Source organism: Oncorhynchus gorbuscha, linkage group LG17 (genome assembly GCF_021184085.1).
Source record: "Oncorhynchus gorbuscha isolate QuinsamMale2020 ecotype Even-year linkage group LG17, OgorEven_v1.0, whole genome shotgun sequence".
Taxonomy (NCBI): Eukaryota; Metazoa; Chordata; class Actinopteri; order Salmoniformes; family Salmonidae; genus Oncorhynchus; species Oncorhynchus gorbuscha.
This window is the reverse complement of record NC_060189.1, coordinates 22,633,000-22,660,499: the sequence shown is the minus strand read 5'-3', so window position 1 is coordinate 22,660,499 and position 27,500 is coordinate 22,633,000. Positions and strand designations below refer to the sequence as shown.

The 27,500-nt window shown below is 43.8% G+C and overlaps 1 protein-coding gene across 1 annotated transcript in view; it reads left to right on the top strand.

The window, feature by feature from the left end:
• The window catches only part of LOC124001280 (formin-like), a 64,163-nt gene that overhangs the window by 29,416 nt on the left and 7,247 nt on the right, over positions 1-27,500 (top strand). Inside the window, 6 exon segments of the mRNA XM_046307940.1 lie at positions 566-695; positions 937-1,083; positions 1,185-1,244; positions 1,354-1,474; positions 13,633-13,725; positions 27,468-27,500. The exon segment at positions 27,468-27,500 is cut by the window's right edge and continues 19 nt beyond it. Coding sequence (XP_046163896.1) covers positions 566-695; positions 937-1,083; positions 1,185-1,244; positions 1,354-1,474; positions 13,633-13,725; positions 27,468-27,500 — 584 coding nt within the window.

Genomic DNA, 27,500 nt, shown 5'->3' with positions numbered 1-27,500 from the left:
AATAAACCAAGCTCCTTAGTCTTCCTCAGACAGTAAATATTTGTTCCTGGTCTGTTTTGCAACCTTCATGTCTTCCATACTGAGGGAATGGGCTTATGTGTGTATGTGTGCATGTGTGTGGGTGTACATACACGTGCATGTGTGTGTGTGTGTGTGTGTGTCTCAGAGTGAATGGCAGAGATGGACGGCTGCTGGCTCTCGGCGCGGCATTCCTCCCATGGGGGTTAAACATAGCTGGCCTATTAATGACTTGTCACTGTGGGGCAGAGGGCCATGTTCATACCCACTCAGTGTCTGATCCATCAGCAGCCTAATCCCACAGGATATTACATGAGTCGGCCTGACACTACATTTGACCAATCAGTGCTCCGGTCCTCCTTCAGTTGACCCTGGACCTATCAAACTATTAGAGCAGAAAGACTCATGACTATCAGCTGCTAGTTAGAAGCCATACTGACTCAGCCGTGTGTGTGTGTGGAAGTAGCGCAGCCAAGGATTAAAAATAGTTCTTCCTGTTGGACATTTAGTTTAATTTTGTCATAACACATAATTTCCTCTTGTGCAGGTTCTTGTATGAACTCTCCCAGATTCCAGACTTCTCTGGCCGGTCCCACTGCATCATATTCCAGTCTATCTTCCTCGACTCCATGTCCTCCATCCACCGCAAAGTAGAAATAGTCTCCACCGTGAGCAAAGTAAGACATGACTGCAATCTTATTGAGTTGTCAGTGTATGAGCTTTTATCGTGCTGACCCTGTGTCTGTGTGTGTGTGTGTGTGTGTGTGTGTGTGTGTGTGTGTGTGTGTGTGTGTGTGTGTGTGTGTGTGTGTGTGTGTGTGTGTGTGTGTGTGTGTGTGTGTGTGTGTGTGTGTGTGTGTGTGTGTGTGTGTGTGTGTGTGTGTGTGTGTGTGTGTGTGTGTGTGTGTGTGTGGTCAGGATCTGCTGGACTGTAGCAGTGTGAAGGATGTGATGGGGCTGGTCCTAGCCTTTGGGAACTACATGAACGGAGGCAACAGGACACGGGGTCAGGCTGATGGCTTTGGCCTGGAGATCCTGCCCAAACTGAAGGACGTCAAGAGCAGGGTACACTCACCACACACACAGCCATATTACATTATATTCATCCACAGTATGTTACTGAGAAGTGGCACGGGCTTCTTTTGTCTGACCTTTTGTATCTTTAGGACAACTGTATCAGTCTGGTGGATTACGTAGTTGCATACTATCTGCGCAATTTTGACGAGGTACAGTATTTCAGATGAAGGGAACAAATATCCCAGGATGGACTAAAATATAAATTCTTCTGTTGTTTCTTGATGTTTTTTCATTGGTGGGTTGTCTGTTGGTTTGTAGCACGCAGGAACAGACAAGAGTATATTCCCACTGCCTGAGCCACAGGATTTCTTCTTGGCAGCTCAGGTCAAATTTGAAGACCTCACAAAGGACATGAGGAAGCTGGGGAGAGACCTGACTGGTGAGACACAGGTTATTTCACTTTTTTCTAAGCAACTCGCATAACGTCAGGCCTACATAGAGGCGTCCTGTTCTATATGTAGTATGATACTCATTGTACATTCTGTCTTATCCTGTAAGAACACTTTCCTCCATCATCCATAAGAGGTGTTTCAGGGTAGATTCAGGATCTCAGACTCTCTGAAGCACTTTTTCCTTGTTCCCAGGCATCGTGTCATGCCATAACAGGCATGTCATCACTCCCCCATTTCCCCCTGCCATGAACATGCTCTACTTACAGTATCCTATGTCAGAAGTGTCAGTGTCTTCATTTCAGCCAAAGCAAGTCTATCTGTCTGAAACGTTTGCAGATGATATGAAAGCTGGATGGAAATGCAATAAAGGAGCAACACTCACAGGAGAAACTTTACCACATGGCTGGTATCAGGAGCTCAGTGCTCACTGGCATGGTCTGCCCAGTTAGCCAGCCAGTTAGCCAGCCAGTTAGCCAGCCAGGTAGCCAGCCAGCCAGGTAGCCAGCCAGGTAGCCAGCCAGCCAGGTAGCCAGCCAGGTAGCCAGCCAGGTAGCCAGCCAGCCAGTTAGCCAACCAGGTAGCCAGCCAGGTAGCCAGCCATTTAGACAGCCAGGTAGCCAGCCAGTTAGCCAGCCAGTTAGCCAGTGAGCCAGCCAGTTAACCAGCCAGTTAGCCAGTGAGTCAGTCAGCCAGCCAGTTAGCCGGTGAGTCAGTCAGCCAGTTAGCCAGCCAGCCAGTTAGCCAACCAGCCTGGGAATTAGCCAGTGATTCATTCACCCAGCCAGCCAGTCAGTTAGCCAATGAGTCAGTCAGCCAGCTAGTCAGTTAGTCAGTGAGTCAGTCTGTCAGCCAGCCAATCAGTTAGTTAGTCAATAAGTCAGTCAGCCAGTCAGTTAGTCAGTCATCTAGTCAGTCAGTGGTCCGCTGGGCTTTCCGGGGATTAAAGGCGTTGCCCCCAGGCAGTCAGTTAGTCAGTGAGTCAGTCATCGAGCCAGTCAGTGGTCAGCTGGGCCGTCCGGGGATTAAAGGCGTTGCCCCCAGGCAGTCAGTGAGTCAGTCATCGAGCCAGTCAGTGGTCAGCTGGGCCGTCCGGGGATTAAAGGCGTTATTTCAGTCAACCAATAATACAGAATATGAAAGCAATTGGATATGCTCTCCACTCTCCCCTCCTCATTCAGATTGCTGCCCTCTGGGAAAATACAAAGAGTCTACAAAAGAGCCCCAGACCCAGCTGTCAGTCATTTATTAGGATAAATTGAACACTTAAAGACAATACATTTATTTTACATGTATTTTATATCTACTGCAGGAAAGAAATAGCAGTCTCGCCCGGAATCCTCTGGGTATTAGTAGGGAGCGGTGAGCCTGAATCCTCTGGGTATTAGTAGGGAGCGGTGAGCCTGAATCCTCTGGGTATTAGTAGGGAGCGGTGAGCCTGAATCCTCTGGGTATTGGTAGGGAGCGGTGAGCCTGAATCCTCTGGGTATTGGTAGGGAGCGGTGAGCCTGAATCCTCTGGGTATTGGTAGGGAGCGGTGAGCCTGAATCCTCTGGGTATTGGTAGGGAGCGGTGAGCCTGAATCCTCTGGGTATTGGTAGGGAGCGGTGAGCCTGAATCCTCTGGGTATTGGTAGGGAGCGGTGAGCCTGAATCCTCTGGGTATTGGTAGGGAGCGGTGAGCCTGAATCCTCTGGGTATTGGTAGGGAGCGGTGAGCCTGAATCCTCTGGGTATTGGTAGGGAGCGGTGAGCCTGAATCCTCTGGGTATTGGTAGGGAGCGGTGAGCCTGAATCCTCTGGGTATTGGTAGGGAGCGGTGAGCCTGAATCCTCTGGGTATTGGTAGGGAGCGGTGAGCCTGAATCCTCTGGGTATTGGTAGGGAGTGGTGAGCCTGAATCCTCTGGGTATTGGTAGGGAGCGGTGAGCCTGAATTCTCAGGGTATTGGTAGGGAGCGGTGAGCCTGAATCCTCTGGGTATTGGTAGGGAGCGGTGAGCCTGAATCCTCTGGGTATTGGTAGGGAGCGGTGAGCCTGAATCCTCTGTGTATTGGTAGGGAGCGGTGAGCCTGAATCCTCTGGGTATTGGTAGGGAGCGGTGAGCCTGAATCCTCTGGATATTAGTAGGGAGCGGTGAGCCTGAATCCTCTGGGTATTGGTAGGGAGCGGTGAGCCTGAATCCTCTGGGTATTAGTAGGGAGCGGTGAGCCTGAATCCTCTGGGTATTGGTAGGGAGCGGTGAGCCTGAATCCTCTGGGTATTAGTAGGGAGCGGTGAGCCTGAATCCTCTGGGTATTGGTAGGGAGCGGTGAGCCTGAATCCTCTGGGTATTGGTAGGGAGCGGTGAGCCTGAATCCTCTGGGTATTGGTAGGGAGCGGTGAGCCTGAATCCTCTGGGTATTAGTAGGGAGCGGTGAGCCTGAATCCTCTGGGTATTAGTAGGGAGCGGTGAGCCTGAATCCTCTGAGTATTGGTAGGGAGCGGTGAGCCTGAATCCTCTGGGTATTGGTAGGGAGCGGTGAGCCTGAATTCTCAGTGTTTGGTGAGGTCCACCTATGACTCCCATTTTTATCCTCTTCGCCAGCCTCCAGGAATAAATATTTATGCTGCGCTATTATAAACCACCCTAAAGAAACCAACTGATCTTAATTATATCAGATCACTTCCATTCACATCTGAATTATGTCTAACTCTGTGTGGCTGGTGCTGACACAGGATCACACCCCCTTGGGTTCTGTAGCTACAAGGGCTCTCAACTGAGAGGAGGCTAGCAATATGAAAGCTGTTCTCCTTATCCATGCAGGAGCCACATGAGTCCTGTTTTGCCCCACTTTTTCATTCTTTGCTAAGGTTCAGTGGAGTTCCTCCATATCCCTCTTCCCGAGAGTGAGGCTCCAGTAAGTAGCCAGGTAGATGTATGTGTGTGTCCGGTCTGAGACAATGGAAAGGAGTAGGTCAGACTCCCTAGCCTGGCGGTTGCCCTCTCCTCCACTCTGCCGTGCAGAAACATGATCCTCATTTGATCCCTCTTCCTGTTTGGGCAGGAGTTGATGACCCCTCTCTGGGTGTCTCTCTGGGGATGGGGATGGGATGGGGGGGGTGGATCCATCCCTTCTCTCCTGCAGAAGAAGCCTGGCAACTACAGAGTAGGACCAGGATATTGTGTTTTCCCTAGTGTCTTCTGAGGCTTTCAGTTCAAATCAAATTGTATTTGTCACATGCACCGTATACAACAGGAGTAGACCTTACAGTGAAATGCTTACTTACAAGCCCTTAACCAACAATGCTTTAAGAAGTTAAGAATAAAAATGTGTTAATTAAGTCAAAAATAGATAAGTAGAAAAAGTGAAAATAAAAGTAACAAATAATTAAAGAGCAGCATTAAAATAACAAAAGTGAGGCTATATACAGGGGAGTCCGGGTAGTCCGGGTAGTCAAGGTAATTGAGGTAATATGTACATGTAGGTAGAGTTAAAGTGACCATGCATAGATAATAAACAGAGAGTAGCAGCAGAGTAAAAGAGGGGTCTGGGTAGCCCTTTGATTTTCTGTTCAGAAGTCTAATGGCTTGGGGGTAGAAGCTGTTAAGAAGCCCTTTTGACCTAAACTTGGCGCTCCAGTACTGCTTGCCGTTCGGTGGCAGAGAGAACAGTCTATGACTAGGCTGGCTGGCGTCTTTGACTATTTTTAGGGCCTACCTCTGACACCGCCTGGTGTAGAGGTCCCGGATGGTAGGAAGCTTGGCCCCGGTGTTATACTGGGCCGTACGCACTACCCTCTGTAATGCCTTGTGGTCGGAGGCCGAGCAGTTGCCATACCAGGCAGTGATGCAACCAGTCAGGATGCTCTCGATGGTGCAGTTGTAGACCCTTTTGAGGATCTGAGGACCCATGCCAAATCTTTTCAGTGTCCTGAGGGAGAATAGATTTTGTCGTGCCCTCTTCACGACTGTCTTAGTGTGTTTGGACCATGTTAGTTTGTTGGTGTTGTAGACACCAAGGAACTTGAAGCTCACAACCTGCTCCACAACAGCCCCGTCGATGAGAATGGGGGTGTGCTCAGTCCTCCTTTTCCTGTAGTCCACAATCATCTCCTTTGTCTTGATCACATTGAGGGAGAGGTTGTTGTCCTGGCACCATACCGCCAGGTCTCTGACCTCCTCCCTATAGGCTGTCTCGTCGTTGTTTGTTCTATCTGTCAGGAGGAGTGTCTGTCCGTTTGGGGGCTACGGTGGATGTATATGTTCCTGGAGAGTATCCTTGGTTCACCCAGTCCCTGGGCTCATGTGGGCACGGAGTTGACCTATCATTCAATCAGGGTCAGCAGAGACCACGGCCACGTAAAGCTCTTTAACTGCTAGGTAATTGGGGCGGACGGCGAAGCAGGGACACTACTGAATGAAATTGTATCAAATAAAAAAGAACCGTCAGAGCTCATTTGCTGCCCAGGGGAGTTTAGTGTTTCACAGAAGTCCTGTGCAGGGTTCGGCATTCATCACCATGGCAAGTCAGACAGTGTCTTTATTAGAAATGCCCCTTAATGTCAAGTCAAGGCAAGGCCTTTACCCTGAAGTCCATTTTATGACAGAAGCTCCAGTTTGGGTTAGAGTACTGCTACCTCTCCTCCCCACATAGCGGTTAAATATAGGCTACTCCTAATTTTGCTTAAATACAGGCACAAGATGCAGGGAACATGCCGAGTGTAAACTCAAGACCCTCACATAATAATTGTAAACCATGTTCAATGACTTGTATTATTTTGTCTTGGTAGCAGGCCACATATTAAATGATGACTGCCTTTTCAACAGATTTGTCCGTACATTTCCTCACCTTGTTTTCCTCTTAGATATGGAGCCAATTGAAGCTAAATCTATCAACTAGAATAGAATAGAATACAACTTTATTGTCCATCCAGGATGGACATTTGTCTTTGGCATCACCTTCCGTAAAATAATCACATACCTTTTCACATCATACACATTTAAACCAGTCAGTCCATCATGTTGCGAACACTAACAACATAGAGGACATTAATACACTCACTAACAAATGACCAGTGTCCCAACTACACTAGATAGATAAGTACATATGCCGATACAATTTACTGTGCATTTAGTAGTCCTACAGCATAAGGAAGGAATGAATGTTTAAACCCGTTCTTCTTGGTCATGGGCATACTAACGAGCTGGCCAGGGGGAAGCCTCTCCAACTGAGGGTGGGAGGGGTCACCAATGACAGCCAGTGCCTTCTTTTTGGTTGCCTTGGAACAGGATGCTTAAATGTGCCTGTGGTCGACCAATTACATTGTTGGCTGTGTTTACTTTTCTGGTCAGTTTGCTTTTGCTCCTCACACTCAGATTACCATACCAGACTGTCATATTGAACGTGAGGATGCTCTCCACCAAGCTGCTGTACACCCTCTCCAGAACATCCTGGCTGACCCCAAAACCCTTTCATTTCCTGAAGATCTATCATTTCTTTATGATTTCCTCAAACTATGACATCCCAAGCAATCCCTTACAGTAGAACAGCTGAAATCCTGAACATTGGAGGACCATGTCTTACAGCAGTTGTGTTCTCAGACAGGCTCTATGTAAGACGTGGGCCAGGGTTGGATGCTAGATAGGTCCAGGCAGATAGAGAGTCCCATAGGGTGGTGCACAATTGGCCCAGTGTCATCCGGGTTAAGGTTTGGCCAGGGTAGGCCGTCATTGCACATAATAATTTGCTCTTAACTGATTTGCCTAGTTAAATAAAGGTTCAATAAAAATCAAATAAATAAATTAAGAGAGAGATTTATATTAGAGGGAGGTGTGGTGGGTGTTTGACCTTTATCTCCTGGCTGGCCCAATGTAGCCTGGGTAATAGCAGGGCTCTAGCCTGGGTGGGAGGGAGGGGAGGGAGGAGGAAGCTGGGAGCCTGACAGTGCACTGGGGTGGGTTGTTTATAATTGTGGATTAGTGAGAGAATTCCTTGTGCTTTAGAGCTGATGGACAATGATCCAGTGCCTGGCGTAAATAACACTGATCTGCCAGGCCAGACCATGGACAAGACTAACCTCCCTCTCTCTCTCTCTCTCTCTCTCTCTCTCTCTCTCTCTCTCTCTCTCTCTCTCTCTCTCTCTCTCTCTCTCTCTGATTAGAAAGGGTTTTCAAAACATTCATGCTTGACGGGTGAAAACATATGTAATGTCAGTTTATCTGTGAGAGTTTTTTTTATAGTCACTGATGGTTAGAAATAAAGGAGGGCATAACAGAATCAACATGAATCTGGAATGAGTTCAAGCAGTAGAACATTTAGAACAGAAACCTTTTCTATATGGCAGTCAAATACAGTGCCTTGCAGGTGGATTGTATTTATCATCATTAGTCATTTAGGTCAACATTGGATCATTCAGAGATCCTCACTGAACTTCTGGAGAGAGTTTGCTGCACTGAAAGTAAAGGGGCTGAATCATTTTGCACGCCCAATTTTTCCGTTTTTGATTTGTTAAAAAAGTTTGAAATATCCAATAAATGTCGTTCCACTTCATGATTGTGTCCCACTTGTTGTTGATTCGTCACAAAAAAATACAGTTTTATATCTTTATGTTTGAAGCCTGAAATGTGGCAAAAGGTCGCAAAGTTCAAGGGGGCCGAATACTTTCGCAAGGCACTGTATGTAGAGCTCAATGATCATCCAAGTGTACAATGTTTTGTTTTCCAAACATCCCAGGGTCTACAGAATATTGTGGCAAGCCGTCGGTTAATGTGGAGAATTCATGGTTCCTTCATTACATCAAAGTGAGCTTGACTAAGCACGTTTGCCATGTCTCAGAGCAGATGTCAGACTTTTCATCTTTTCATGTTAGCCCACTCCCCATGTTACAGTACAGTAACATACCTTATATGATGCAATCCTATACCTTATATGATGCATACCAGCTACCCCAGTGTCCCTACAAGACAGCATGTACTGCGCGAGCTTCCTGTTTACACACACTGTAGAGTTTATGAATCCACGCCTTACTACAGTGTTAACCGCATACTGTTTGGGCATCAAATCATCCTGCCATCATATTTGTCTTATATCTCCACTCTAAACCCAAGTAAACCATCACAAATAAACATTTACAAATGTTCCTCTACATGTATACAGAGAATCAATGTGTTGCTTACAGTTTATGATGAGTAACATCTGGAAATCAGTATTCTTCAGTGAAATAACCCTGTTCCACAATAATGCTGAATCCACTGTCTGTATGAAGGCTGGCCCTGCCTGAATGTGGTGGCGGGAGGGGAGACAGGTCCCTTTTGACCTAGTGACTGGACAGGAAACCAGACAGGACAAACAGCGCTGACATTAACAGCAGGATCTGATTCTGTCTAACCATCTTAACACAGGGTGCCAAATAGAACAGGTGTAGACTTTACCATAAAAGGCTTAATTACGAGCCCTTCCCAACAATGCAGAGTTGGTGCAGCTGTAGAATTCTTTCAGGATCCGAGAGCCCAAGCAAAATCTTTTCAGCCTCCTGATCGGGAAGAGATGCTGTCGTGCCCTCTTGATGACTGTGTGGGAGTGTGGACCAAAATCCTGGTGTGCCTTAGCGGTTATCTGATTAACACAGATGATGGATAGGAAAGCACCTTTTGGTGGTAATTTGCAACAGTCTTTTCCTCTATGAAGGAAGAGCCTCAACTGCAGTCTGTCTCCCCTCCCCCTCCCGCACCCTATCTGTCTCTACCCCCCCCACCTCCATCCTCTCTCTCTCTCTCTCTCTCTCTCTCTCTCTCTCTCTCTCTCTCTCTCTCTCTCTCTCTCTCTCTCTCTCTCTCTCTCTCTCTCTCTCTCTCTCTCTCTCTCAATTCAATTCAATTTGCTTTATTGGCATGACGTAACAAAGCTTAATAAGATTAAAAATTGTCAATGGGACAACAGTAACAACAATAACCAAGGGTCAAAATAACCATACATTGAACAATAACTAAGCATACAGTAGAGGAAACGTGCAGGTTGGTTGGTCTGTCAGACACTGTCCCTCATCTAATGGGAGGCAGCAATGTAGTGTGCTGCCAATCCACAGCTCTCTGCGTCCTCCCCCAACAGGACAGGTAGCCTATCCTCATCAGAGAGGTCTTTGAAAACTTGAATGAGGGTTTCAAATTTGGGGAAATGTTTTATATTTTTTTTACATTTTGTCAGGAAATGCAGCTCTGTCTCAGGTTCTGCTGTTGTGCAGTGGTTGCACAGCCTTTCCTCTACAGGGAGCCAGGTTTTCCTGTGTCTACCCTTCTCAATGGCAAGGCTGTGCTCACTGAGCCTGTACTTTGTCAAGGTTTTTCTAAGGTTTTGATCAGTAACCATGGTCAAATAGTTTGATTGGATGTTCGGGTCCTGAGGCTTCTTCAGTGTGTTAGTAGAACCGGTTGGTGAACTCAGCCCCAGGACCAGCTGGATGAGGGGACTCTTTTCTTTGCTCAGCTCTTGGCATTGCAGGGCTGGATAATGATATGAGAGGGGGTCACTAAATTTGAGATGTTTCCAAAACTGAATTGCTTTTTTGTTTTTTTTATTATTAATGGATATTGGTCTAATTCTGCCCTGCATGCATTGTTTGTAGTTTTCCTCTAGATATGTAGGAGAATCTTACAGAACACTGCATGCAGGGTTTCAATGGGGTGTTTGTCCCATTTGATGAAATCTTGTTTTGCAAGTGGACCCCACACCTCGCTGCCATAAAGTGCAATTGGTTCAATGACACATTCAATTAGTTTTAGCCAAATTTTAATTTCAATTTCAATCTGAATTTATTTCAATCTGAATTTGTTTTTTAATGGCGTAGAATGCCCTGCTTTTTCTGCCTCATTAAAGTGTCCAGTTGAGCTTATTTTTAAACCTAATTAATTGTAGTGTGTGCAGTACTCTATATATTTTGTACCAATTGAGAACTTTGGTCTAATTCCCTGAGATCTGGATCTTCCCTGGAAAATCATTATTTTTGTATTTTTGGGATGTTACTGCCAGGGCCCAGGTCTCTCTCTCTCTCTGTCACTCTCTCTCTCGCTCTGCTGCTGTAACCCCAGGGGAATTGACACGGCTGTTTGGGCACAGAGGACCCAGATTAACACTCACTGACCAATTAGAGAACAGCATGGACATATTTACAGTAATGGGATTAGGTGGCTATGGGGAGAGCAGGCCCCTGGGAGAAAAGTGGGCCTTCAGTTGACCTGTTTCCCTGTAGTAATACTGTTTCACTGTGGTAATACTGTTTCACTGTAGTAATACTGTTTCACTGTGGTAATACTGTTTCACTGTGGTAATACTGTTTCACTGTGGTAATACTGTTTCACTGTAGTAATACTTTTACACTGTAGCAATACTTTTACACTGTAGTAATACTTTTACACTGTAGTAATACTTTTACACTGTATTAATACTTTTACACTGTAGTAATACGTTTACACTGTAGTAATACTTTTACACTGTAGCAATACTTTTACACTGTATTAATACTTTTATACTGTAGTAATACTTTTACACTGTAGTAATACTTCTACACTGTAGAAATACTTTTAAATTGTTGTAATACTTTTACACGGTAACTGTAGTAATACTTTTACACTGTAGAAATACATTTACACTATAGTAATACTTTTACCCTGTAGCAAAACTTTTACACTGTATTAATAATTTTACACTGTAGCAATACTTTTACACTGTATTAATACATTTACACTGTAGTAATACTTTTACACTGTAGAAATACTTTTACACTGTAGCAATACTTTTACACTGTAGTAATCCTTTTACACTGTAGAAATACTTTTACACTGTAGAAATACTTTTACACTGTAGAAATACTTTTACACTGTAGAAATACTTTTAAATTGTTGTAATACTTTTACACGGTAACTGTAGTAATACTTTTACACTGTAGAAATACATTTACACTATAGTAATACTTTTACCCTGTAGCAAAACTTTTACACTGTATTAATAATTTTACACTGTAGCAATACTTTTACACTGTATTAATACTTTTACACTGTAGTAATACTTTTACACTGTAGAAATAATTTTACACTGTAGCAATACTTTTACACTGTAGTAATCCTTTTACACTGTAGAAATACTTTTACACTGTAGAAATAATTTTACACGGTAACTGTAGTAATACTTTTACAGTGTAGAAATACGTTTACACTGTAGTAATACTTTTACACTGTAGCAAAACTTTTACACTGTATTAATAATTTTACACTGTAGCAATACTTTTACACTGTATTAATACTTTTACACTGTAGTAATACTTTTACACTGTAGAAATAATTTTACACTGTAGCAAAACTTTTACACTGTATTAATAATTTTACACTGTAGCAATACTTTTACACTGTATTAATACTTTTACACTGTAGTAATACTTTTACACTGTAGAAATACATTTACACTATAGTAATACTTTTACCCTGTAGCAAAACTTTTACACTGTATTAATAATTTTACACTGTAGCAATACTTTTACACTGTATTAATACTTTTACACTGTAATAATACTTTTACAGTGTAGAAATACGTTTACACTGTAGTAATACTTTTACACTGTAGTAATGCTGTTTCACTGTAGTAATACTTTTACACTGCAGAAATACTTTTAGACTGCAGTAATACTTTTACACTGTAGCCTGCATATCCCCAGGAGACTGCTTTAGAAAGGGCTCCCTTGATCCTCTTCCAGCTCCTCCTCCTCCTCCTCCTCCCCCCTCTCCCCCCACCCCTTCCCCTCCTCTGTGCCTATGTATTGTCACTGTAGGACAATGTCCTAAACCAGAGCCCACTGGGTTTTTATTTCATGCAGCTGCTGATGTTTTGGGGGTTTCCTTCTTGTGGCCTACACTGTCTGGACCACATTTAGAGGAGATCCGCCTCTTAATTGTAGTCTTGCTGTTTTGAACACCCTTTAATGTGCCTGTTTGAGACAGGGGGATTTTATGGAGCGAGATTTTATGGAGACTTTTTTTTTTTTAAGTACTAACTTTTCAGTGGTGTTTGAGTTTCACCTGATCAGGTTTGGGTCATGGTTGTCCCTCAGCTGTAGATTATGTATTTTCTTACTCAATTAGTGTGCAGTAGTTCAAGTTTAGTCCCTCACCTTTCAAGAGCAACTGCTCCTGAGACCCTGGAAAAGGATTGTGGGTAGCTGGGCATATTCACCTGTTCTTAATACATCCCTCTGGATTCTTCTGGAAACCAGTGAAGCAGTCTCACACTCTGACCAGCCAAGTGTTCCTGTTGTGTTGTTAAGACATTTAGCTATGCAGTAATAACCAACACAAGGTATTTACTGCACTCATTAATGACTTGCAGGTTTGAGTGAAGTTTCAAAAGTTATTCCGGCAGGCCGCTCTGTATATAACGTCCCACACTGATTGTTAGGAGAAAATGAAATAGTTTGGCTCATGTTTGCCCAAGTCATCATTGTTTCCTTTGAGCCTGTGTGAGCTAGGTGGTTTGGCAGGGCAACAAAGACCCATCCACAACAAACAAGGCTTCGACATTCAGCCGTCACCCACATGTCCAGTTCCACTGGAGAGAGCCAGAACAGGACAGGCCCATCTACTGCCACCATGTCATATCTAGCTAGTGGGCCAAACACTCATGGTGTTGGTTGGATGACTGTCTTACCCCAGTATCTGTGGCGTCAACATGTGTTATATCCTCACATTCTTTGAGAGTAACAGATTGAACACCCTACTCACATTCAAAGAACAGTCTGTGTTTATGAAGATTTATAATACATTTCTCATTTTGAATGCAGACCAAGCTCATTTAAGTGATTGCAAGGTCTTTTCAATAGCCATCTGGTTGGGATGTTTTGGAGGAGATTCACACACATTTCCCCTCAAATGTTTCCCCCCGGCAGGCTTTGGTTAACTCACTTATGAAAGTGCTGGAAATGTGCTACATTTGCTGTTTGGGCACGCTTGTTATTGTTTTACAGCTTAGCCCAATAATAAATGCCAAATTCACACAGGACACCGCAGTATACAGTCTACTCTCGCTCCCACTTTCTCTCCCCCACCCAACCCAGGCCAGAGCTTTTTTAATCCATTCCTGCTGCGAAATGTCAGATATTTAACATTTCCCGCTCTCTCTCTCCCTCAGTGTGTGAAAAGGCTGTTCAGAAGGTGTGTGCTAACTCCTCTGAGAAGGACCTCCAGCCCTTCAAGGAGAAAATGGAGGCCTTCGTCTCGACCGGTGAGTAACACAAACCATAACCAGAGAGAGGGGAGGAGAAGAGACATGACTAGGACAGTAGCGGTGCATGGGTAAAATCACTCGGGAAGCCAGGGGAAAAATGCCATACCTGCTGTATGTGTTGTCTTACTTGCGTTATTTGCTCTATAACCTGTTAGTTCATATGCCTTGCCAGCGTGATATACAGGCATAAGGCTGAGACAATAAGAAGATGCAGTGGCAGAATAAATTCAACAAATAAATAAATCATCACAAAACTGGAGAGCAGCCTCTGTCCACTGAAGTCCACAAAGCATATTGCATGTACAGTGCATTCAGAAAGTATGCAGACCCCATGACTTTATATCTACCTTAAATGCCTGATTGGTGGAGTGCTGCAGAGATGGTTGTGAGATGGTTGTCCTTCTGGAAGATTCTCCCATCTCCTCAGAAGAACTCCGGAGCTCTGTCAGAGTGACCATTGGATTCTTGGTCACCTCCCTGGCCAAAGACCTTCTCCCTGATTGCTCAGTATGGCTGGGCGGCCAGCTCTAGGAAGAGTCTTGGTGGTTCCAAACTTATTCCATTTAAGAATGATGGAGGCCACTGTGTTCTTGGGGACCTTCAATGCTGCAGAAATGTTTTGGTACCCTTCCCCAGATCTGTGCCTCGACACAATCCTGTCTCGGCGCTCTACGGACAATTCCTTCGACCTCATGATTGGTTTTTGCTCTGACCTGCACTGTCAACTGTGGGACCTTATATAGACAGGTGTGTGCCTTTCCAAATCATGTCCAATCAATTGAATTTACCACAGGTGGACTCCAATCAAGTTGTAGAAACATCTCAAGGATTATCAATGGAAACAGGATGCACCTGAGCTCAATTTCGAGTCTCATAGCAAAGGGTCTGAATACTTATGTAAATCATTTTAAATGCATTTTCAAACATGTTTCCGCTTTGTCATTATGGGGTATTGTGTGTAGATTGATGAGTAACATTTTTTTATTTAATCCATTTTAGAATAAGTCTTTAACGTAAAAAAATGTGGAAAAAGGGAAGGACTTTGAATACTTTCCGAATGCACTGTATATATATTTATATTATTATTTATTTTTGACTAAATCAATATGTATTGGTTGTCAATGTTTTGGCGTCAAACTGATGGCAGTTGTGAAGAAAAGTCAATAGTTGGAAGAGTTGATTAGATTATACATTTTTACAGGAATTAGGCTATTTTCTCTTCGACCATTCAGTCCATCTACGAGAAACTTATGGACAATATCAAATATAGATATAAAACTTTATGACTATATATGAATAGATTTTTAAAAGTTATTCAAGTATAAATTACCAAAGTTACAATAGATTGACATATATTTTCTGTTAATTAACAAAATTACTAAAGATTCTGGTAACTTTGGTAAATCACCTGTAGCTTTGCAACCCTAGACAAGACCCCATGTGTTGACCCTGTGTGTTGTTTTATATGTTGTTTTAGTAAATACTGCTCCAGCAGATTCATAGCGTGTCACCTAACCCAGGCTGGGCAGGGCAGGCTGTTTGAGCCTCAGTGGAAGCTAATAAAGCCAGAGGCCAGGGTGGCTGCACTGGGTATGGCCTGATTGGGAGTTTAGATGTGTTTACACTCCCCTTGTTCTCCGTAAGCCACTTTTTCTCTACTGATTATAATGGCAGCTCTTGGAAATGAGGATCCTCGATTTTTTTGATATCACTCACTGTATCTGAGGCAAGCAGAGGCCTGTGTCAGAGCCCATCCACTGGACTGAGTGATGAGACGACCTTCCCCCTTCTCCTACCGCCAAATCATACTCTGTGACACACTCCCAAGTTCTACCAGTAGATAGTGATGATGTATATTCACCCCCTCTGTCATGTCTCTAAGCCAGCCTGTCATCTCTCTGAATGGAGAATGAACCCACTGTTCTCCAAATCTGTCTTCAGAGATGAAATATTCTCCACATAGACTATTTATTGCTGAGGAGAATGTCATGTAAAGAAACCAAACTCAGAGAGAAACTAGAAAGATCCTGTTTTCCTTTCTCAAAAACACTGAGAGGAACCATTAAAGCCCAAAGCTGTAATTTAGCTCTTCACTATATTTGTTTGCCTTGTCAGGCTGTTAGTTGGGTGGTGGTGGAGCCCATGGCCAGCGTTAGTTAGAGACAGTGCTGCCTGTCAGGGACAGAAGTCTAAAGCCTAAGCCTGTAGAGAGGATCACATTGCCCTTAACATGGTGCCTGTACTCATGGCTGCTATAAAGCTGGCAGGACATCCCTGGCTGAGGCCTCGTAAAGGCTGGTTGGACGGCTTGGGGACCACTGTGTTAGCCAGGGACACACTGCACCTAGGTGGAGACGCTCTGATCCCTTCTACCTCTCCCCCCTCCACTAGACATCTTCACCCCAGACGCTTCCTACAGCCCCCTCCAGTGCCTTGCAAAGGCAGCCAGTCAGCCAGTAGAGCTGCTGCCATTGAAAACAGAAAGCTTTTTCACGTCCATCATGCAGACACGGGCTCCTGTATGGTTTCTGTGGTATGCAGCATGAGGAAACACAGAGGTCATAGTGTTCCTAGAGAGAAAGTGGACATCCATCTCGGAGCGTTCCTCCAAAGGGCCAACGTGTTCAACTGTGATTACTATTGATCATAGGGATGTGAGAGGCAGAGGGAAGGAGTTTACAGAGACCCGGTGTGATCCCTGATTTACTGGAGATTACTGTGTAAATATTCCCAGGAGTTATTGTTCACATAGCAGAGACACATCTGATCCTAACTTGCATTACAATGTGTCTTGCAGACAGAGGGAGAGGCCTTGTGTCAGGCTTATGCAGAGTGGGTGCCAGGCTTGTGTCGCTAAAGCATCATAATACATACAGAAGCTCTTCCCCATTTGAATGAGTGCCAACTAGGACTCCCATACAGTACGTAGGTGTGCTTCTGCCAATGTTCTCACACAGTTCACTGGTTTTAAATGATCAAGCTCTCAACAGTCTCGCAGTGGGTAAACATAAGTGCAACCAAACAGAATCCATCTCAAAGCAACTTGGCAAGCCAACAACCACCTGCATGCAATCTCGCCACCGTCACCATCTTCACATAGCTGCCACAGGCGAGGCGAGGGCCTTCACATTTCTGCATGCTCAAAGAGCCACAAAGAGCGGGCTATGAACAAAACACACTGACTCAGGTCTATAAACCTCTATAGGTCTGGTAGAGCATCAGAGGTGTCTTAAAGTGGACCACCCCTGAGGCCAACATCCACAACAACGTCTTTTATCTCTACAAAGTACTAGTGACAGACAAAAGTGTCAGCATCACGCAAGGCGATCTAGATTTTACTACATTAAAGGGCAAATTGCACACATTACTTGTGGCGGACAGAGAATATTGTTAAACAATAGGCTCTTTCTATAAAAAATGCAAATGAGGTATCTCACAGAGAGATTGCATCCACATGTTATTGGAGGTGCAGAGTGAGAACTGGAGGCAGGGCAGTGTTTTCAGCATCGAAATGATTCATGTACTGTATGTGTTGCAAACAAAGTCTGCCTTGGTATGTTTGTCTCCTAGTTACACATTGCAAATGGAAATGTGTTCTAGAATGTTTACTCTTCTTAACATTCCAGTGTGTCAAACCTCTATCTGTATTATTGATCAATATCACAGAATATTTGAAAGGTCTTTAAACCATGATGGTTGCCACTGGCTACAAAATGGTATTGGTTAACAAAAACACATCTTAAACATAAACCTTCCAGTGCGAAACATATAAACCATTCTTAATAAACAGAGCTCCTCCAGCAGTTGCCCTTACTTGTGAAGCAGTGCGGTTTAGTGCTGGTGACAGGTCCCTTCCATTGAGGATGATTCTATGACTGTAATATACAGAACAAAGGAACAGTTCTCACACAAACGAGTTGTGGAGGATCTAAATATTTAATTGACTGAACAGTATTAGTGTTGTCCAGGCGTGCACGTGTGCCGGTGTGCTTCTGGTAGCAATCTCGTCATCGGTATTGATGGACAGTGATAACCATAAGCAAGCATGTGTAAGAAGGGCGACAGTATTATCTCATACACACTGTCTGCTTTTTTTTATGGAGGAGGGAGAGTGTTGGTCATAGTGCACTCCATGCTTGCTCCTGTGCGAGGCAGGGGAGCAGAGCAGCTCATGTGACCGTGTCTGTGGAGCGCTGACCCAGAACTGCCCGGGAGACTGTCGGGAGGCTGTGAGGAAGCTGTGGGGGCTGTGACCCACCCCTGCTTCCCATCCATACATACAGTACTGCTCTTCCTCATGTTTCATCTGCTCAGATTTTGGACATTTTTGATAGAATGCTGAAATGTTGAGTCCCTAACTTCAAATCAAATCCAATCCAATGTTATTTGTCACATGCGCCGAATACAACAGGTGTGTTCACCTTACAGTGAAATGCATACTTACAAGCCCTTAACCAACAATGCAGTTTTAAGAAAATACCCCCCCAAAAAGTAAAGGATAAGTATAACAAATAATTAAAGAGCAGCAGTCAATAACAATAGCGGGGCGATATACAAGGGTTATTTCAGACATTTGATTAGATGTTCAGGAGTCTTATGGCTTGGGAGTAGAAGCTGTTTAGAAGCCTCTTCTACCGAGAATTGGCGCTCCGGTACCGTTGCTATGCGGAAGCAGAGAGAACAGTCTATGACTAGGGTGGCTGCAGTCTTTGACAATGTCTTTGACAAGGTCTAGGGCCTTCCTCTGACACCGCCTGGTATAGAGGTCCTGGATGGCAGGAATCTTGGCCCCGGTGATGTACTGGGACGTACGAACTACCCTCCGTAGTCCCTTGCGGTCGGAGGCCGAGCAGTAATGCTCTCAATGGTGCAGCTGTAAAACCTTTTGAGGATCTGAGGACCCATGCCAAATAGTTTCAGTCTCCTGAGGGGGAATAGGTTTTGTTGTGCCCTCTTCACGACTGTCTTGGTGTGCTTGGACCATGTTAGTTTGTTGGTGATGTGGACGCCAAGGAACTTGAAGCTCTCAACCTGCTCCACTACAGCCCCGTCCATGAGAATGGGGGCGCGCTCGGCCCTCCTTTTCCTGTAGTCCACAATCATCTCCTTTGTCTTGATCACGTTGAGGGAGAGGTTGTTGTCCTTGCACCACACTGTCAGGTTTCTGAACTCCTGCCTAGAAGCTGTCTTCTAGTTGTTGGTGATCAGACCTTCCACTGTTGTCAAATCAAATCAAAGTTGAATTGTTACGTGCGCCGAATACACAGATTTAGAACTTACAGTGAAATGCTTACTTACAGGTCCTAACCAACAGTGCAATTTGTAAGTAAAAAATAGGTATTAGGTGAACAATAGATAAGTAAAGAAATTAAGAAGACACTGAAAAATAACAGTAGCAAGGCTATACACAGTAGTGAGGCTATAACAGTAGCGAGGCTATATACAGGCACCGGTTAGTCGGGCTAATTGTAGTAGTATGTACATGTAGATATGGTCAAAGTGACTATACATATATGATAAACAGAGAGTTGAAGTAGCGGAAAAGTGGGGTTGGCGGGTGGGGTGGTGGGTGGTGGGTGGCGGGACACAATGCAGATAGCCTGGTTAGCCAATGTGCGGGAGCACTGGTTGGTTGGCCCAATTGAGGTAGTATGCACATGAATGTATAGTTAAAGTGACTATGCATATATGATAAACAGAGAGTAGCAGCAGTGTCAAAGAGGGGTTGGGTGGGGGGATGACACAATGCAAACAGTCCGGGTAGCCATTTGATTACTTGTTTAGGAGTCTTATGGCTTGAGGGTAAAAGCACCTATCAATATTACCCATTGTCAAATTTTTAAAACAAGAAACCTGTGGCGTCTGGTTTGTTTCAATATAACTAATTTTATATGTATGGGCTCCCGAGTGGTGCAACGGTCTAAGGCACTGCATCTCAGTGCAAGAGGTGTCACTCCAGTCCCTGGTTCAAATCCAGGCTCTTATCATGTCCGGCTGTGATTGGGAGTACGTTAGGGCAGAGCACAATTGGCCCAGTGTCGTCCGTGTTTGGCTGGAGTAGGCTGTCATTGTAAATAAGAATTTGCTCTTAACTGACTTGCCTAGTTCAATAAAGGTTAAATAAATATTTATATAATTTCGTTTAACATTGAACTTTTACTCAAGTATGACAATTGAGTACTTTTCCACCAATCTACTTAAGTACTTTTAAAACCAGATACTATTCGATTTTTACTTTTAGTTTAGTCAGTTTCGATAAAGGGGTTTTTACTTTTACTCAAGTATGACAATTTATTACTTTTTCCACCACTGCCAGGGGCATACTCCAACAGTCAGACATCATTTACAAACGAAGCATGTGTGTTTAGTGAGTCCACCAGATCAGAGGCAATAGGAATGACCAGCGATGTTCTCTTGATAAGTGCGTGAAATGGAGCATATTCCTGTCCTGTTAAATATTCTAAATGTAATGAGCACTTTCGGGTGTCAGGGAAAATGTATGGAGTAAAAGTCTTTAGGAATGTAGTGAATTAGAAGTAAGTTGTCAAAAATATACACTGAACAAAAATATGAACTAAACATGTAAAGTCTTGGTCCCATGTTTCATGAGCTGACATAAAAGATCCCCAAAATATTCCATACGAACAAAAAGCTAATACCTGTTACATACCTGTTAGTGAGCATATCTACTTTGCCAAGACAATCCATCCACCTGACAGGTGTGGCATATCAACAAGGTGATTAAGCAGCATGATCATTACACAGGTGCACCTTGTTCTGGGGACAATAAAAGGCCCCTCTAAAATGTGCAGTTTGATCACTCAACACAATGCCACGAATGTCTCAAGTTTTGAGAGAGTGTGCAATTGGCATGCTGACTGCAGGAATATCTACCAGAGCTGTTGACAGAGAATTTAATGTTAATTTAATTTAATGGCTTTACCATAAACCGCCTCCAACGTCGGTTTTTGTATGTCGGTTATTGTATGGGCAGATGTAACAGTATAACGTTAGACCGTCCCCTCGCGCGAACCAGGGACCCTCTGCACACATCAACAACAGTCACCCTCGAAGCATCGTTACCCATTGCTCCACAAAAGCCGCGGCCCTTGCAGAGCAAGGGGAACTACTACTTCAAGGTCTCAGAGCAAGTGACGTCACCGATTGAAACGCTATTTAGCGCGCACCGCTAAATAAGCTAGCCGTTTCACATCCGTTACACAGACATAAGCTACTGACAACGAAAACAATTGCATTTTATCGATGCCAATTTGAATGCACAGAGATACCATGATGAGATCCTGAGGACCATTTCCGTGTCATTCATTCGCCGCCATCACCTCATGTTCCAGCATGATAATGCACGGACCCATGTCGCAACGATCTGGAATTCCTGAAAGCTGAAAATGTCCTTCCATGGCCTGCATACTCACCAGACACCAGACATGTCACCCATTGAGTTTGCGATGCTCTGGATCGACGTGTACGACAGCGTGTTCCAGTTCCTGCCAATATCCAGCAACTTCACACAGCCATTGAAGAGAAGAGGGACAACATTCCACAGGCCACAATCAACAGCCTCATCAACTCTATGTGAAGGAGATGCAGTGCAGCATGAGAAAAATGGTGGTCACAACAAATACTGACTGGTTTTCTGATCCAGACCCCTACCTTTTTTAAAGTTATCTGTGACCAACAGATGCATATTTGTATTCCCTGTCATGTGAAATCCATAAATTAGGGTCTAATGATTTTATTTCAATTGACTAATTTTCTTTAAACTGTAACTCAGTAAAATCTTTGAAATTGTTGCATGTTGCATTTATATTTTTGTTCAGTATAAATAGTAAAGTACAGATACCCCCCAAAACTACAAAGTATTTTTACTTAAGTACTTTACACCACTGGTCATGAACAGGGCCCGACAACGCCTCTTCCCCCTCGAGAGGCTGAAAAGGTTCGGCATGGGCCCTCAGATCCTCAAAAAGTTCCACAGTTGCACAGTTGGGAGCATCTTGACTGGCTGCATCACCGCTTGGTATGGCAACTGCTTGTCATCTGACCGCAAGGCACTCAAATTTTAGTATTCTAGAATGATCTAGAATGTTTATTGCTTTTAACATTCCAGTGTGTCAAATCTCTATCTGTATTCTTGGTCAATATCATATACTGTCCTGCAAAGGGTAAGGTCAGCTCTTCCCATTGTACACTGGTTTCCACCAGGCCAAGTTCCCAGCCTTTCCCCACCAGACTATCATGGCCATAATCATCTAGTTCATATTTGCACAACCCTGACGTCTTCACTCTGTGTTGGCAATCAATTGTCTTGGGCAGAGGCTTTGAAAACCTGTATATTTGTTTGTGCCATGGGAATAAGAGACTGTAGGCTCCCTCTTGATAGGACAACAATATGAACACCAGCACAGCTTAACAAAGTTCAAAGATTGAGACTGGCAAGGAACAAGGTATATTTATCGTTTCCGAGAACGAGAGATTTATCGACACAGACACACACACTAACGTTCACCTTTTGATGTTTGATTGAGTATGTATGGAAATGAGATACAGTTGAAGTTGAAAGTTTACATACCCTTAGGTTGGAGTCATTAAATGATTTTGTCAACCACTCCACACATTTTTTGTTAACAAACTATAGTTTTGGCAACTCGGTTAGGACATCTACTTTGTGCATGACACAAGTCATTTTTCCAACAATTGTTTACAGACAGATTATTTAGTTTATAATTCACTGTGTCACAAGTCCAGTGGGTCAGAAGTTTATGTACACTAAGTTGACTGTGTCTTTAAACAGTTTGGAAAATTCCAGAAAATGATGTCATGGCTTTAGAAGGTTCTGATAGGCTAATTGACATCATTTGAGTCATTTGGCGGTGTACCTGTGGATATATTTCAAGGCCTACGTTCAAACTCAGTGCCTCTTTGCTTGACATAATGAGAAAATCAAAAGAAATCAGCCAAGAAAAACAATTGTAGACCTCCACAAGTCTGGTTCATCCTTGGGAGCAATTTCCAAACGCCTGAAGGTACCACGTTCATCTGTACAAACAATAGTACGCAAGTATAAACACCATGGGACCACACAGCCGCCATACCGCTCAGGAAGGAGACTCGTTCTGTCTCCTAGAGATGAACGTACTTTGGTGCAAAAAGTGCAAATCAATCCCAGAACAACAGCAAAGGACCTTGTGAAGATGCTTGAGGAAACAGATACAAAAGTTTCTATATCCACAGTAAAATGAGTCCTATATTGACATAACCTGAAAGGCCGCACTGCAGGGAAGAAGCCACTGCTCCAAAACCGCCATAAAAAAAGACAGACTACAGTTTGCAACTGCACACAGGGACAAAGATCATACTTTTTGGAGAAATGTCCTCTGGTCTGATGAAACAAAAATAGAACTGTTTGGCCATAATGACCATTGTTATGTTTGGAGGAAAAGGGGGAGGCTTGCAAGCCGAAGAACACCATCCCAACCGTGAAGCACGGGGGTGGCAGCATCATGTAGTGGGGGTGCTTTGCTGCAGGAGGGACTTGTGCACTTCACAAAATAGATGGCAACATGAGGCAGGAAAATTATGTGGATATATTAAAGCAACATCTCAAGACATCAGTCAGGAAGTTAAAGCTTGGTTGCAAATTGGTTTTCCAAATGGACAATGACTCCAAGCATACTTCCAAAGTCGTGGCAAAATGGCTTAAGGACAACAAAGCCAAGGTATTGGAGTGGCCATCACAAAGCCCTGACCTCAATCCCATAGAACATTTGTGGGCAGAACAGAAAAAGCGTTTGCGAGCAATGAGGCCTTTACAGTCCTGACTCAGTTACACCAGCACTGTCAGGAGGAATGGGCCAAAATTCACCCAACTTACTTGTGGAAGGCTACCCAAAACATTTTACCCAAGTTAAATTGTGAAAACTGAGTTTAAATGTATTTGGCTAAGGTCTATGTAAACTTCCGACTTCAGCTATACATACATTTAAAAAAATGTATAGCAGTGGAGCTGTAGTCACCGATGCAGTAAAGATTGTGTCATTTTCTTTCACAGAAAGCTTCCAGGTCCTTAACACAGCTTATACTGGATATGTAGTTCCTTAGCTCTTCGTTATCTGAATGCTTGGTAAACCAGTGGTTTGGAAAAGTGTGTCAGAGTTTTAAAGGCCTAATTTATTGTCCCTCTCAACATGCGTGTCTCATAACTTTCTAGTTAGCCACTACTGGTTTCATGTTTACACAGGTAGCGGAGAAAGAGAAACTTCACACATCCTCTTTCTCACTCACTCTCTCTCGCTCTCTCTCTCTCCTAGTCTCTCACTCTCTTTCATTCTCCCTCTCTCTCTCCCTCTCTCTCTCTCTCTCTCTCCCTCCCCCTCTCTCCCTCTCTCTCTCTCTCTCTCTCTCTCTCCCTCCCCCTCTCTCTCTCTCTCTCTCTCCGTGGACCACTCTCTCTCAGAGCACCGGCCAGCCTGGTGCCACCTCCACACAGAACCATACCAGAGAGGACCTCAGGCGCCAGCTCGACCCCCCCACTGTGACTAACGCCATTGGTCATGACTCTCCCCCCTCCTCCCCCATCCCAGCCATGACCACCCCTTCCTTTCATTAGGTTTATCTCAGACAATCAGCCTGCTTATGTAAAAAAAAAAAATGGGGTGGTAGCAGCTTAAGCTCACCCTCTCCTGCAAACCTGCCTTTGAACAATTTTTGGGAGACTTCCCCCTCTTAAATCTTCAAGTGGGAAAGGTCCCCCATCATTGTAAAAAAGGGATGAATCTGGAAAAATGCAATAAATCTGAGATCACAGGCACTCTCTGGCCCTAGATAAATTCTTGCACCTCGCCCTGGCCGGCCGCACACATCTGCCTTGCATTTAGACACTTTTACATGGCAGGAGTACACAGGAGCCTCCAGTTCCCGAGCCTCATACACTCACTCCTCAGCCCAGCTCTGTGCTGCCTGTGCCCCTGCTCCGCGCCTCTGCTACTTTCCCCTCCTCAACACAGTCCACTGAGACCTCTTCTACTACAACCACACTCCAGACATCACCAACTCACACTCCTCATCAACACACTGTATATATATATATACTGTACAGTATCAGTTAAAACTCTGGACACCTACTCATTCAAGGGTTTTTCTTTATTTTTACTATTTTCTAGATTGTAGAATAATAGTGAAGACATCATAATTATGAAGTAACACATATGGAGTCATGTAGGAACCAAAAAAGTGTTAACCAAATCTAAATATATTTTATACTTGAGATTCTTCAAAGTAGCCACCCTTTTGCCTTGATGGCAGCTTTGCGCACTCTTGGTATTCTCTCAACCAGCATAACCTGGAATGATTTTCCAAAAGTCTTGAAGGAGTTCCCACATATGCTGAGCACTTGTTGGCTGCTTTTCCTCTACTCTGCCGTCCAACCTATCCCAAACCATCTCAATTGGGTTGAGGTCGGGTGATTTTTGAGGCCAGGTCATCTGATGCAGCACTCCGTCAATATCCTTCTTGGTCAAATAGCCCTTACACAGCCTGGAGGTGTGTTGGGTCATTGTCCTGTTGAAAAACAAATGACAGTCCCACTAAGCACAAACCAGATGCAGAATGCTGTGGTAGCCATGCTGGTTAAGTGTGCCTTGAATTCTAAATAAATCACTGACAGTGTCACTAGCAAAGCACCATCACACCTCCTCCTCCATGCTTCATGGTGGGAACCACACGTGCGGAGATCATCCATTTACCTACTCTGCTACTCACAAAGACATGGCAGTTGGAACCAAAAATCTCAAATTTGGACTCATCAGACCAAAGGACAGATTTCCACCGGTCTAACGTCTATATAGCTCCCTTCAGTAACCACGAGCACAACCGTTCCTTGATTTTAACTGGCGGCTTTATTCTGTAGTTTTAGTCAGAATTATCACCTTCCGTGAGAACTATAAAGTAAATGAAAAATACAGTTAAGCACACTCTTACAACCTTATCTTACGAGTGACATATTAGCTTGGTATAACTCTGAAGTGCTTACATACATAACAGTTTAACCGGCGTTATAACAATGTAAGTCGCTCTGGATAAGAGCGTCTGCTAAATGACTTAAATGTAAAATGTAAATGTAAATAACAGGTTCAGATTAACACATGAATAAAGGAACAAATACCTCATTGGCTGCTTATTACAGAAGGGAGGAAATCAAACTTCACACTTATTATTCCTTGCATGAATTCACACTTCATCCTAACATACGCTCTTCAACCTTTATGAACTACACCCGATGACATGAAAACTTAGCTAACACAGCGCAGGATTGCCTTCCCTCCAAAAGTGTGTTGCTACAATAAGGATCCCCGTTACAACAGTATTAGCTACGTAGTTCCGCTTGTATTATAATTTCCCCCGCACAGCGGACACATAAACAATTCAAACAAAAGACAACGACATAACCTGTAAGTCTAACTGTCAGTTACAGTCTATTGCTCGTGTTTCTTGGCCAAAGCAAGCGTCTTCTTCTTATTGGTGTCCTTAAGTAGTGGTTTCTTTGCAACAATTCGACCATGAAGGCCTGATTCACGCAGTCTCCTCTGAACAGTTGATGTTGAGATGTGTCTGTTACTTGAACTCTGTGAAGCGTGTATTTGGGCTGCAATTTCTGAGGTGCAACTAACTCTAATGAACTTATCCTCTACAACAGAGGTCTTGGGTCTTCCTTTCCTGTGGCGGTCCTCATGAGAGTCAGTTTCATCATAGCGCTTGATCGTTTTTGCAACTGCACTTGAAGAAACATTAAAAGTTTGAAAGTTTTTGGGATTGACTGACCTTCGTGTCTGAAAGTAATGATGGACTGTTGTTTCTCTTTGCTTATATGTTCTTGTCATAATATGAACTTGGTCTTTTACCAAATAGGGCCCTCTTCTGTGTACCCCCCCTACCTTGTCACAGCACAATTGATTGGCTCAAACGCATTAATAAGGAAAGAAATTCCACAAATGGACTTTTTACAAGGCACACCTGTTAATTGAAATGCATTCCAGCTGACTACCTCCTGCAGCGGGTTGAGAGAATGCCAAGAGTGTGCAAAGCTGTCATCAAGGCAAAAGGGTGGCTACTTTGAAGAATCTAAAATATATTTTGATTTGTTAAACACTTTTGGTTACTACATGATTCCATATGTGTTATTTCATAGTTCTGATGTCTTCACTATTATTATAGAATGTAGAAAAAAAGTAAAAATAAAGAAAAACCCTTGAATGAGTAGGTGTGTCCAAACTTTTGACTGGTACTGTATATATATATATATATATGTATGTATGGGTGGTCCTGGGAATCAAACCCACTAAGTATCCTGGCGTTGCAAGCGCCATGCTCTACCAACTGACCCACAAATATATTACCTCTTACAATCAATCTCAGTGAAATGCACAGACACCTCTATCACATGCTCTTTCACCCTAGACATGTCAACCTGGTGACCCTCCACCCTGACATTCATTCCACCCCCTGGGAGAGGAAAGGTCTGTTCCCACAGTGTCCCCACCTGGGCTCCACCCAGTGTGACCCTGTATCAGTGGAACTGTATGGAGTCTCATTGTTGTACCTCAGTTTCCCTCCCATTGGATATATCTATTCCCACTACTCCATGTACTTTGACCTCAATGCCTCGACGAATACTGCCTCACAGATGGGTTTGTTTAATCCATGTTGTTTTTTGTCTTTTCCAGCTCAAAAGGACCACACTGCTGAGGATGACAGGC